Below are 14,125 nucleotides of genomic sequence, written 5' to 3'. Positions count from 1 at the left end.
CAATCATGCCAGTGAAGTGCAGGCTTTCAACAGAAGAGGAATTACATTTTTTAAAAATTTGAAATTAATTAAAATGAAAATGGCACATTTGAAAATATAACTGTGTTTTATACTTGGATAAAAATCCTTGATCCTCAAGTCTGGAGATCCGGCACTCAACCACATTCATTTTCCTTGACTGAAGTGTAGTGTCAACGATCAAAGTATGCATTATGTTAATTAAAGTGGCTTACAACAGTATTAAATATACTTTTTAGTCATAAAAACAACAACAAAGTCTGGGTCTTCTACCCTACTATATTTCAATGTTGGTCATGAAGGTGATTTATTTAACATTTCGATATGAGAAAGTAAAAATCTGTGCTGAAATAATGATCCAATTCAAATGTAAACATTCGATTTCCTCTTGTTCTACATATCGTGTTGTCAATATTTACAGATCCTTGGCTGGCTGTTGATTGCATCTGTCATGTTGTCCAACCTTTTGTTGACCTGTTTGGCTCGGTGCACCTCACCCGTCAGCTACCTACAGCTCAAATTTTGGAGGGTTTATTCTCAGGAAGAGAGCAACCTCATGGACTCCTACAGCATGATCCATGCCAAAGAATTAGCGGAGAGAAACCTGGAAAGTTTCTTCAAACAGACAATGCCCCAACATGTCATCACTCCCTCCAACAAAGATTGGGAGAAAATCTCCGCGCTCTACAAATTCAGCACCAAAGACTACTACTACAGCACGTTACACAAGTATGTGGAGACTGGGATGCCAATGGCCTCAGTGAAATCAATGGAGACACCTGCAGACAATCCTGCTGTTCTTAATTTTGTGGATGAAGGTGGGGTGGGCTTGTAAGGATGTCAGCTGGGCACCCTTCTTTTAGACTTACGTTTGCCAAAAATACTGGCTATGTTTTTAAAAGGCTTGTTCAGGTCAGTCAGGTAACATGAATACATACTGTATTTTCATACACTTGTGAAAATAAAGTCTGAGATTTACAGTCTACATGCTCTGTGGTTTTAAGTAGGCCAAACACTTCCTGTACATGGGTTGCTGGTGATGTTCAACTCCACGTTGTGTATCAAAATAATGGCAAATGACACACACGCACGCACGCGCACACACACACACACACACACACACACACACACACACACACACACACACACACACACACACACAAACTAGGATTTCTTGTCTTGGTTGTACTTTTTATTTGTCTCACACACAGTAGATAACCCCACCCACGTTTTTCATGGGAAATGTTATTTGAATATTTTTTTTCCACCAGTGCATTTCAATTGGCATCAGTTATACACAGATTTCAGCAGTAGCGTTCCGTCAGGGCCAGCAAGGCCTTCTCTGCTGGCCTAAACGTTCTCAGAAAAGTAAATTTAATAAATTTACTTTTCTGAGAATAACAAATTTAATTTGTTATTTTATTTTCATAAATATGTAAACAAAATTATTCTCTGTATTCTTTACGTCATATTATTTCCACGTAGTTGAGTGGCTTTCAGTGTTATTTTAAATAACATTGAAAGCCACTCGATAAATAACTTATTTATTATGGTAGAGTTTTTAACCAATCATATTTCAGCTAGCTTGTGTTGGCAGGTAAATTAAACTTGCACAAATACCTGAAATCATTTCAGGTATTTGTGGGCTAGCCCTATCCCCTTGCAAAGAGTGGTCAACTGTCACGCTTAAGTAAGCCTAACTAACAGTCTGTTTTTGCTTTCCACTACAGTGGTGGGTCAAATGCAGAGGTCAAATTTCAGGCTCATTTGTCAACATGACAAACATAGCTAATGCTTCATCTTCTCAGGTACAACCGCAGATCGATTTTATCCTATACTTTGTGCCTACTTCAATCCTGAGCTGAAGTTTTGGAGGGTGGGATTTTCATTGGGAGTGAGAGCCAATTGTTGATTATAACCAAAAAACTACTGTATTTCTGAACTAGTTGACATCAGTGGCATAAGTGCATAAATCCAATGAGTGTTTGTGCCAAAAGTAATACTGTATATCCTATTATGGATTATGCATAGTTCATGTCTTGCTGGGATTTCACATTAGCAGGCTTTTACAAGGCACTTTGTCTGAGTAGTCACTGTTGTGAGGCTTGGAACAGACAAACCACTGAGAGGATGTGAGTCCATCTTCATTCTGCTGAGCTGCTGGTGATGACCGGCTGTGTTGCAATCACAATGGTATGTTCTGTATGGAAACACTGAATAGAAGAAGTACTGTCATTCTGCATGATTTGTTGTTTACGAGATTCATTTCCTTGCATGCCTTGTCCAAATGGATGATTTCATCATTATATGATGGTTTGTAATTTTACTGCTAACTTGCAATGGTGGGTTATGGTAGCATGGAGCAGTATACATCTGACTGAAATAGATTGTTCAATTTGAAAGAGGAATTCAAACTGGAAGATTAGACTGGTTGCATTGAGCGCTTTCCGTGTGTTTACCTTTAACGTGATCAGGGTATTACAGTAAAAGCGAGACTCCGCTTCCAAAGCTGCATTACTGTCAAGAGACTTGGGTTGCTCATCAGCAAAACTGGATATGCAGGATTTTCATGGTACAGTTGCAACTGAAGTGTACAGACAAAAACAACGGGAAGTGGTATTCATTCTTAACACGCAATTGCAGCCTCTCTTTTACTGATGACTACTGTATTTTGCGACTTCCCTTTGGATAAAGACGAGATTTGTTGAATGAAAAAGCCAGAAGTGAGTAGGAGTAGCTGAGGGACAAAGGGAGGAGTCAGAAGGGAAGAGCACAAACCAAAGGGAGGGGCACGGTTTTTGTCTTCAGCTGTAACAAGGCAAGACCTAGCACATGCTTATCACTTGCTCGTCCATTTTTTTCATTCTGCCGTCTCTTTGTTTTCTGGTTTGTTACATTTGGAGCGCATCTAAAACCCCACTGGTACCATGGATAAATTCCAGACTGTCCTGCGTTTCTTCATGAACCAGAAAGCCACAATTGGCTACAGTTTTATGGCTCTCCTGACAATAGGCGGGGAGCGAGTCTTCTCCATGGTCTCCTTTCAGTGTCCCTGCAACCATGACCAGAACTTTGCCTATGGGCTCACATTCCTGCTTGGACCTGCGGCTGTGCTCCTTGTCTTGGGTCTGTTCTTCAGCGCCAGATTGTGGAGGCTTTACACTGGGTGCTGCCTGAATCCCATGAAGCTTTGTCCCCGTGGAAGATGCTTTGGATGCTTCAGAGTGTTACTAAGCATCTTTACAGGGGCTTGTGTAGCTCCTATAATGTGGCTTTCCGTGGCCCTGCTCAATGGAACTTTTTATGAGTGTGCTGTCAGCGGTCTCGATGAAAACCTGGTGGTGGACCTCTTCTGTAAAAACAAGACCATGAAGTGTCGAGAGGAGCTAGCCAGAGTTCCCTGTGGCAGGTCCAAGTTATCTGATGAGGAGCGCATGGACCTGCTGCTGATGTTCAGGGCCCAATCTCAGGTAAGGGAATTTTGTCATTTCTTCGACTAATATTCATCCATCGTTTGTGATGTGTACTATGTGCGTATTATATTTTCCATGGTGCCGGAGGCGCCCGACAGAAACAAGCCCCAACACGTAACGAAATGTTGGCTCTTGTTACACCTGCCGGTATATTCTCTCTAGCTTTGAAATGAACAGTCTGTAGTCTGGCTCTCGATTGGGATGAGAGGCAGGGTACATCTTGGACCTAACCTAACCAATGCCTGACATATACAGTTTCCTAAAAGATAAACATTCACACCGTAATTTACACTTACGGGTTGTATTCAGTGAACCGAATGTTCATGTTTTTGGGCTGTGGAAGGAAGAGTGAATCCACACAAAAACAGGGGTAATACTCAATCCCATCTGATTTGCTGATTCGTCATACTTCAACTTATACGATGAGAACAAGATTGTGCTTGTTTGCAGAAAGTGCTTGTTTGCAACAAATTTGCAAATGAAGACACGATTTGAGAAGCCTGAACTCTGAGTCGGCAATATGGCATAAGAAAAGCGGTCCCCTGCTAGGAAATTTGCTTTTCAAATTTTTGAGAAGTCAATTATTGGTATATTAATGATTTTTAGGTCAACAAAGTACAAGTCTCCAGGCTTAAATTGTGTCATAAAATGTCCATCTATCCATCCATTTTGAATGCCACTCATCCTGATCAGGGTCGCAGGGAGTTGCTGGAGCCGATCGCAGCTGACTTTGGGCGGAAGGCAGGCTACACCCTGAACTGGTCCCCAGGCACATAAAGAGACAAACAATCAGTTACACCCACATTCACACCCTCACTAAGTGGGAACCAATCACACGCTGCCCCCGCACAAGTCCGATGTGGGTACCACTACAACATCAGTGACTAGTCATAAAATGTTATCTTTGGTCACACTCCACTTTAGAAGATTTCATATTGCAACTTTGGCAAAAGATGAACATGTAACGGCCATTTAAGCCACAAGTCTCAGTCAGTTTATATTATCTGAAAGGCCAATTGGAGACTCATAATTGTCCTTCGGAGTTAAGGTGGGTGTGAATGGTTGTTCCTCTATTTGTGCCCTTTGATTGACTAGCAACCCGCAGTTCAGGATGTATTCTGCCTTTCACACTCATGTTAAAATAATCACAAAATTAAATTAGATTGAAATGGGTGTTGACTGTCTAGTGTCTACTTCACCTTTCAATTTTGGGATGATGGCTAATTGAAAATGAAATGCAATCCGCTGATGTACACTACTGTGTAAACGTTTTGGGCTACATCTAGCGTTGTATCAAGCAACCTGAGTATAGTCTTCTAACTCACAAACAGATGGATAAAGACAACAAACATGATGCTCCACCATTTTTGTTTATGCTTGGAGTTACTTATAATCAAATGTAATGGCGCCTCCCAACTTTTACACAAACAGAACTGTGTTTTAAATATATTAAAAACCCTGTACGAACACTCTTGTATATTTGCTTTCTTGATGTCAATATTCTTCGACCTCATCAGTGTAGGGGGGATGATAAAGGTTGAAATAAGTATCTGGTATGTGTTGAACATCATTTTGTTTTGGTACCTGTGTGCAGATTCTTGGCTGGTGCATCATCATCATCGCAGCCACGTTTGGGCTTCTTGGTACCTGCTACACTAACTGCCGTTCAAATGTTAGTTTCCTGCAGCTCACCTTCTGGAAACGCTATGTGGAGAAAGAAAAGGAGCACTTTGATGCCTACACTCTGGAGTATGCCTCCAAACTGGCTGAAAGAAACCTACAAAGTTTCTTTGAGAACAAGGATCCCGATCCATTTCCTTTTCCCAACCACAAGGCCTGGGAGGAGATTTCTGCACTCTACACTTTCTCAAGGAGCGAACAATATTACAGTACTCTGCAACGTTATGTGGAGAGAGTAGACAGGGACTTTGCACCAGAGAAGAGACCTGTCATGGACTTGGAGTATGGAATTGAAATGAAATAGTTTTTTTTTTTTTAAAGGAGGGTGCAATGAAAGAGCACAGTGTGGAGACTGTTACAGAATTAGTGAAGGGGAAAACCACTCCGTGTTACTGCCTTGTTACTTTTAATGCCTTCTACTATATAATTTTATAAAATCCATACTTTGGATCTGCACATATACAAATAACATGTTAGAAAATGAATACGTTGTGAATAATATTCACTTACTCTTTGACTGACAACACCTTGGATTTGGTATTTTCTTTGACCATTCCAAATTTGGATGCAATATTTTGATATGGTGGATACATTCAAGTGTTGAAGACAATGATTTCGTGACCTCTGGATAAAAACGCTTAATCTTACATATGTAAAGGTGAAGCCATCATCAGTAACATGCTTAGTATTTAAAGTAGTTAAACATGTTTTGGTACATCCAAATGAGTAAATGCAGGAAAAAGCTTCTTTTGTGTAAATATAACTGGATTTTTGTTCTGGGATTCTCAAAGTTGTTAAGTGTACAGTAATAATTTCAATGTTTGAAACGCAAGTTATAAAACATGGTTAATGCGTTTGCTAACTGATATGGTTCTAAGCTAATTAAAAGACTTCGCTGTTATAACTCATGTTTGGATTGGAATAACGTGTGAGCCTGGAATTGAACCCTCCACCTCTGCACTGTGAGGCCATTGTGCGAACCAATTGACCACCATGCCGCTCACCCACTTTTTTATTTTTAATATTTTTTTAATGAAAGTAAAACAGATCAGATGCTTAGGGTGCAATGTACACTAACACAAAAATATATAAACTCATTAATACGGATCCAGACACACAAATCTTTTTTTTTTCCATTTCTCCCTAAATCCCCAGCGATCGACTTGGGACCAGTCCGCGGACTACCAGTCAACCGTGATCGACTGGTTGGGCACCCCTGAGCTAGGAGGCGAATTTAGGCAAGTGGCCTCACATGGTAGACGTGGAAAATGAATACCTGGAAAGACAAACGACACATCCAAAGCCATATATCCAGCAAGCAGATACAAAAAAACTCTGCCGACAACCTGCTGGAAGTTTGCAACAGAAATGGGTGTGCAAGAGTTTGACTTTTGACGAACAATATTATGGTCTGTGGCCCCTGATGCTAGAACCTCTAATATTAGATTGGAAATTGCTAGAAATTAAACGTAGAAAGTAATTGGAGTTTCTTAGAAATTAATGTTATGAGCAGGGGCAGAATAACTACAGGGATCGTGTGAAGAGTTTGTTGCAATACTTTTCTACAGGATGAGTGGGGGTCCAATAGAATTGTATGCGATAGAAATGGCTTAGGAGTCGATAGAGGAGAAATGAATACTGTATCGTGTATGCTTGCATTTGTGTACGTGTGAACAAACCTCAGGAGATTGGGGATGTGCAAAATGAGTCACCATCTTTAAGTCCTCGGCAATCTCTTCCATTCAATTGTGTTGAAGTAATTGTGTTTTAACGTTGCCTGCAAGCTGAATTCTCGCAGTATTTGTTCACAAAACCCCGAGAATCTATCTTGTCCCAAGCCAACTGATTTGCTCCACTGGTTGGTTGTGCAGACAAAGCAACAATGTGTTTGGCGGCGGCATATGCGGCTCTGACGAAAACAACAAGCGTCAAGGGCGGGGGAAACAAACAAACCAAACATAATTTAAAATAAAAAAAATATGGCGACACCAATGGGCGAATGCCTGACGCTGCTCTCGCTTATCAATAAAAAACGCCCTTTATCCGTATATTTACATTACCAAGGGACAACTATCACTCAGCGCCATGATGCATCTATGCCAATCATCGCGATGACAGGACTCAGCTACTCAAAACAAGGGACATGCCGGTGACGACATTTTCATCCGTTGACGTGATGGGTCAAAACAAAAAGTTTGGTAGGCGTGTACATGTTGGAGTATCGACCAACCAGCTCTTCGTATTTCCTGAATGTCCCACCTTTCCGAACATTTTACAGTGGAGCAATAACATGCACTCATGGCGGCAATGGGTGGGCAGGAGAAATGTTGACAGCGAAAATTAAGTAAGTAATTAAACATTTTTATTCGTATTTCGTATGGTTTTCTGCATTGCACGATTTCCATTCGGCCAACTTTTGTAAACGTCTGCCAAATGCTAATGCGACGTTCCATTTGCCCTCGGTCGAAAAGCCCTTTTTCCGTCAACTCTTAACGTGTGTACCAAGTGCTGTCGGACTCTTCGTAGGATGACTACATTTTCAGCATTAAAAACTAGGATGCAAGGGGAATTCTTGGAACGCCAAATCATGGCTTTTCTCTGCTCACAGTAAACGGTAAAGCTGTTTCTCTCTTAAAAGTCTCAAAGGATTGTTGCCTTGATTTCCCGTCCCTTGGGATTGTTAGTGTTCCTCTGGGTTCATCACCTTTACCATCACTCGGGGCTTCTTACCCATCACCCAGAGAACCTGTTTTCCATGGAAGACCCGAGAAATCATTTGAGTGCATAAAACCCTCTCCCCACCACCAAATGAAGAATCTGAATCGTTAACGACTGGAGATGTAAAGTCACATTAACTACACGTTACTCACTTGGTCGCATGCCAGGGTAACCAAGCCTGTGACAGGATGAGAGCTGTGTATGAAATGGGCCAGAGAGAATGTGGCTGGTCTGAATGCTGGTTTCCTTGAAAAGTGCAAAGTGCGCCCGAACACACAAACCCAAACATTGTGTAAAATCCACTCACAAAAAAAAAAAAAAATGCTACACTCTATCACTATTGTCAGGTAAAACTCACTTGAACACATGGCTCTTGAAAAAAAAAAACAGATGAGAGGAAGGGAAACAACCATTCCATTCATGACATCAGTGAGCACCCTGAAACTACCCAAGGACCCATGCAACTCAGTCAGCAGCAACACAATGAAAATCACAAGAACTGTGTGGGTGAAAATCACCCAATGTTAGTGTTGTGGGGTTCAGGTGGTGGTTCCAGGAGAAACATCGTAAAAATCAACTGATAATAGAGCATGTTGTGACTTACTTTCAATGACCATGCATTGCTTTCGATGGAAATGTTGCCCCACCAATGTATCTGATATGCAGGCAGTTAGAGCGTGCTGGCGTTTCTCATTTTCTATTCAGATCAGTGACCCGCACCATTTAAAGAAATGCAAAGCGTGTTGCAGCGAGCACAGAACCCCTTGGAGTTGTTGGCGCTCACAGTCTGGATACAAGTTTAAGACTTTCTTTAGGCCTAAAACTAGGACGTCAACATCAGACAATGTTGCAAATTCACTGTCACGTTAGATTGCTGTGTACTGTAGATCCCTGTTAGTGGTTGAAGATAAAGTGTTACAGACAGTGACGTGATCCACTTTTCAACTGCCATGCAGAAACCATATAAAGGCAAAACGGTTCTGAAAAAAACCAAAACAAAATAAAACTGTCCTTAAATGACGCTTTAACTTTTGGTCGGTTCAATTCGTGCTAGGGACATTTTCAGTTTGTTTTTCCACTGTTTTGTATTTGAATGCAATCATATGCCTTTTTCCAGAGTTAAAAATATTCACTTCTCTGTCTATTATTCCTATTCAGTCGTCCAATAAAATCTTGCTTTCTCGGACAAAATGCGCGATTAATCAAGAAAATGTATTATCCTGTAAATCATTCCTTTTTTTGTTTGTTTTGTTGAGTCCCATCCCTACATCCCTACACACATTTTTTTTTTTTAAATTTCACTTCGCGCATGATTCCTGAATGTCTCTTTTCTAGATTCACATTGGTCGTCAGCACACAAATCTGAGGAGATGGAGAGGGGAATGGAGGCACTTTGTACTTTCTTGAGACGTCGCAATATTTGCGAGGAGAACATAGTCAAACTACGAGATGACAAAGTAGGTTGCCTGAAGATTCATTTAGCTCCATTCACCGTTGCTCAGCTTTAGACACTTGCATATCCTCTATGAATATACAGAGGTGAAATGCCATGTTTATGATACCCATATCGTTTAAATCCTGTTTTACAAGTACAGAAATGTCCACACATTTTCAGAATGTGCATGTCACTCACACTTATTTTCATGATAGAAATTTGTTCCCAGGAATTGACAAATAATAGTGTGATAATGGGGGGACAATCATGTGATTTTCACCTGATCTGGTATCGGATGAAAAAGATCGGTTTTATTCATTTTCTAAACATTAAAGATCAAAAAGATACAAAATACTCCAAATTTCTACACATGCAAAAGAAGATATATGCAAATATCTTGCCAAATACAGTTGTATGTGCAAGACAATAATAGCCTAGTTTTATATTACATGACGTTCGTTTCTATTTTCTTTGTTTTATTGATTTTTTTATTTAGTAGTGGTGTTCTGAGTGACACTAAAAAACCTACAGGCGCGCACACACACACACACACACACACACACACACACACACGCACACACACACACACACACACACACACACACACACACACACACACACACACACATGCACACACACCGCCACAGACAGGTCTCCTCCCCTGCGCTCAGCCCCCCTGCAGGCAGATACAGAGTGGTGGGGTTGACTTCATAGATTGCTTGGAGGGAAAGGCAAGCCGAAAGATACTGCTAGATACGTCTTGTCTTTCCTGATATAAAGAAGCCTCCTCACAAAACAGCATCGTCAAAGCATTGAGAGAGCAACCGTCAGGTTCGTGACAGGTTTGGCACGTCCAAATGACCTCACTTCACTTCAAATAGAAGTGGAACGATTGTAAATGATTTGGTGACAAGCAAGCTCCTTCCCCACTGGTTGCATTTAACACGGTGATGAATCGATAGCAGTGTTTCTGAATGAGAGAGGTCACACACGTACCCAACAACAACTACATAGCTGCATGGAGTCTTCATTTTAGCCCGCACAAGCCTATAAATAACGATGTAAATGTATTGTTTAGCATTGGATCAATCAAATACACTCTATCAGGAGATGTCGTCATTCTTTAGGTGAGCTCACCAAATTGTAAAGTGTCCTCCACCTTGATATGCACAAGGTTTAAAGTTACACATTCAATTCACATAAATGCTGTGGCTATAGTTCCTGTGTTTGATCATTTTAATGCTACAAACCCAGAGTTTCAGAACAAAAACAATGACATGGGGGGGGGGATAATACACATTTTGAGCTGTTCAATACGTGTATCATCAAATTTAGCGCTTAAAAAAAAGAAATGAAAACAAATAGAATTTGGAGTGTATTTTGAGAGTGTTACAAAAAGCAATTGGTGTTGATTTTGTCGAATGGTCCATATAATACAAATAAAACAACATAGAACATACAAATTGATGTATATACACGTCTGTATGTATATTTCGATGTTAATTTTAGAAAAATCAGGTGCACTTTTTCTCAATGCTTCTATGTATCATATCGGGACTCTGTATTGGCAGATACTTAAAACCAAAGACTCGGATTTCATACTCAGGTGATTAAAAAAGCATGATCGGCATATCCCTAGTTAACCTGCACATGGTTAATTATGCAAAACAAACAAGGCTTTGAACAATATGACCGATATCTTCAATTGTGTGACCAGGTTACAGTGTCCATGATTTCACAGCAGACAAATGTTATAAAAAAAGAAAACGATTGCGTGTGAGACAACTTCAATTGCCTTTGCTACCTACATTTTGTACATCCAGCTTTTGCAATGTTTAAGCTATTCCAAGTTTGCAGTCTACCATTTTCAATGACTTGATAACCACTGTCATCATTTTGCTTGATATTGCAGATAGACTTCTCCGTTATTGACCTGATGGACGACCGCACCTTGGCTGCGTATATTCCCGCCTACGGGGACAGGATAGCCACTCGAAAATTTTGTTCTGTGTATCAAAGAAAAGGTGGGAAAGATACACAAAGGAAATCGCTACTACAAAAGCTAAGACAAAAGATGGCCAGTAGTAAAGCCTCTGAGGAGCGCGACGAGGGAGAGCCTGGGTCATCTTTCACACATTCCCGACCACATATGAGAAATAATAAGCTTGCTCTTAGACTCACAAGGAAAGTAGAACTGGGGTGGATACATGAGGGGAAACAGCAACGAAAGAATCAAGGAGGTGGGACAATCAGACTTGATGTGTCAAAGGACACCAAAAAAGCGGACATTTTACAAATAGCACTGGATCTTTTCTTTCCAAATGGGACTTCTAGAAAGGGAAAATTAGAAGACTTCTGCGTCGATATTTTAGATTTTCAAGAAGACGCTGTATTGGATGACGATGTCAGTGTAGGGGAACTTTATTCTGTGCTCAAGATGGGAATGCTGAGGTTCTACCTCTGCACAACTTTAAAGGAATTCACAGACACTGTCCTCACTAAGCCAGAGGGAGAACATACCTGGCCAGAAGGACAGAACGGGCCAAGCGACCCCACCGCTAAGACCAGTGAGCAGCATGACGCTGTAATACCCAGTGTTTCTTTTTCTTCTGCTGACATTTCTACCCCGACCAATGCTAACTCTGATCGCACAAACTGTCAAATCACCAACGTCGACATAAAACTTCACAGAACAAATCTTCTGGATGAATTAATCTCCAAATTCATCGACCCTAATCTGCTCGCCAGCCCTCTCACATTCGTTTACATCAATGAGATCGGGGCAGATGCCACCGTAATGTCTCGAGATGTTTACTCTGCATTTTGGACCGAGTTTTTTGATTATGCGACCGAAGGGCAGGACATGAGAGTCCCAATCCTCTCACCCAAGAGGAAGGAAGAGGAATGGAAATCTGTTGGTCGCATCCTGATGAAAGGGTTTCAGGACCATGGCTATTTCCCTTGTAGGCTCGTAAAAGCATTCACGGTCGCCCTGCTGTTTGGGGAAAACGCTGTCACACCAGACTTGCTCTTTGAGTCGTTTCTCTCATACATCAGCCAGGAAGAACGGGATCTTGTGAACAAGGCTTTAAAGGAGGATCTTGATGATGAAGAGCAGGAGGAAATGATTGATTTTTTAGGCCGCATGGGAGCCAAGTGTGTCCCGGCCAGGGAGAATTTGAAAGCAACACTTTCAGGCGTTGCGCACAAGTTGATTATCCAACAGCCAAAGTATGCTCTCGATAAAATGTCAGAGGCTGTGGGTCCGAAGCTCAGGCAGGCTTTTGATAGTGTGGACAGTCTTCAACAAATCTATGAAAATGTGAAACCCACCACAAAGACATCTCTCAAGTTGCTGGAAGCTTCTCCCTCCACACCAGCCGAGCATCAAAGTCTGTGTTACTTAACAGCAGTATATCAGAGGACTCGATAGGCGTGGCCTTAGGAAGTTTCAGACGTTTACTGCCGGCACTAACTACCGAATTCTGAATAAGGTTCAGAGCTTTAATGAGGTCTGCCATGTTAGTGAAGGCTGTGTTTTTAAACTGCTGCGAGTAGAAACTGTTTTCGGTTAAATATTGGATCTTTGGACAAGATCACTTTTGGTTTTTTCTCCGATGAAGCCGTTGTCATGACAAGATCCCTCTTAATGTCCGAATGCTCATGACAACTCCACAAAGAGAGCAAAGTGAAATCAATATTTCAGTATGGTTAAGTCCTAATAACATATGTCGTTCCGAAGTCATGCGAATAATCCTCCTGTTCATGTCCATGGTGAGTCTATTTTGTTGTTGTTTTTATCCTTGCAATTATCAAGGGAGGCTGTTGTCTTCTTTCACATTTTTAAAAACTAAAAACCTGTTTGCAATCCAGAGGGAGACATTCTACACAGAATAAATTGACACAAAATTAAAACTCGGGAGTGTCTGGGCACTCTATTATTTTTTTTGTATTTCATGTCTCTTAGGACATGACATTGGTTGAGGGAGGAGACCAAATTCAACAAAGTTTCTTTCCCTTGTTGTTATGATCATAAAATGACTCTGGAAGAACATATCTTTGTAAAGAAAAGGAAAAGCATGCAGTCGTAAGGGTACCATTGTGCAGTAGTACCACCGGATGACAGCTGTGTGACAATGTGCAGAGTGATGCAGGAATCAACATTTTCTGGAAGCAATGTCTATAAACTTAATTTTCACTGTTTGTGAGCTTGAGCCTTTTCACCTGTGAAGTGCCTGTAGTGGACAACTGCACATGTGCAAGTCAATAGCCCAGTCCAAACTGTTTACTCCTCATTGGCAGTTCCACGATTCTGTTTTATTGGGTATTTCCTTTCTATACATTTTTACGAATTATTGACCAATCTAAACAGTTGAAAATGACTTGCTCCAGATGAAGATGCAGTGTGGATGGTTCAACAAACATGCCATTTTCAGGGTTTTCTGAAAAGTGATGATTTTTGAGTTCTGTTTGTCTGATGTATCAAATACTGATATCATGCAATAAAATGCAAATGAATTATTTAAAAATCACCAACTGAGATTTTCTGGATTTTTGTTTTAGATTCTGTCCCTCATAGTTGAAGAGTACCTTTGATACAAATTACAGACCAGCCTGCTTTGTAAGTGGGAAAACGACTCCCCACTGTGTGTGTGTGTGTGTGTGTGTGTGTGTGTGTGTGTGTGTGTGTGTGTGTGTGCATTTATACTATACATTTAAATTACCTTGATTGGCATGGTTATGTCAAATACCATACCTGTGACGTATTATGCCTGAAAGTTGGCTCGCTAAATTGGAGATG

The 14,125-nt window shown here is 40.9% G+C and overlaps 3 protein-coding genes across 5 annotated transcripts; all 3 read left to right on the top strand.

Moving 5' to 3' along the window:
* The first annotated feature begins 89 nt into the window (after positions 1 to 89).
* LOC109521892 (protein FAM26F-like) lies at positions 90 to 1,003 on the top strand. The gene has a single exon (XM_019879990.1). It carries the CDS (start codon positions 470 to 472, stop codon positions 851 to 853), a length of 384 nt encoding a protein of 127 aa, XP_019735549.1. The 5' UTR covers positions 90 to 469; the 3' UTR covers positions 854 to 1,003.
* A 737-nt stretch (positions 1,004 to 1,740) lies between these two features.
* On the top strand, positions 1,741 to 6,003 carry calhm5.1 (calcium homeostasis modulator family member 5, tandem duplicate 1). Its single transcript, XM_019879987.1, has 2 exons — positions 1,741 to 3,488; positions 5,086 to 6,003. Exons 1-2 carry the CDS (start codon positions 2,946 to 2,948, stop codon positions 5,473 to 5,475), a joined length of 933 nt encoding a protein of 310 aa, XP_019735546.1. The 5' UTR covers positions 1,741 to 2,945; the 3' UTR covers positions 5,476 to 6,003.
* Positions 6,004 to 7,386: 1,383 nt separating this feature from the next.
* On the top strand, positions 7,387 to 13,856 carry LOC109521888 (uncharacterized). 3 transcript variants are annotated; one of them, XM_019879983.1, is made up of 3 exons: positions 7,387 to 7,523; positions 9,225 to 9,346; positions 11,237 to 13,856. In XM_019879983.1, exons 2-3 carry the CDS (start codon positions 9,260 to 9,262, stop codon positions 12,755 to 12,757), a joined length of 1,608 nt encoding a protein of 535 aa, XP_019735542.1. In that variant the 5' UTR covers positions 7,387 to 7,523; positions 9,225 to 9,259; the 3' UTR covers positions 12,758 to 13,856. The 3 variants fall into 3 exon arrangements, with proteins under 3 accessions (XP_019735542.1, XP_019735541.1, XP_019735540.1); XM_019879982.1 differs by having other exon boundaries at positions 7,388 to 7,515; XM_019879981.1 differs by having other exon boundaries at positions 7,389 to 7,519.
* Positions 13,857 to 14,125: the final 269 nt, after the last annotated feature.

The sequence above is a fragment of the Hippocampus comes genome, unplaced genomic scaffold, assembly GCF_001891065.2.
Source record: "Hippocampus comes isolate QL1 unplaced genomic scaffold, H_comes_QL1_v1.1 scaffold135, whole genome shotgun sequence".
Lineage (NCBI taxonomy): Eukaryota > Metazoa > Chordata > Actinopteri > Syngnathiformes > Syngnathidae > Hippocampus > Hippocampus comes.
Note: the sequence above shows the minus strand (reverse complement) of the source record. Positions and strands in the feature narration are given on the sequence as shown.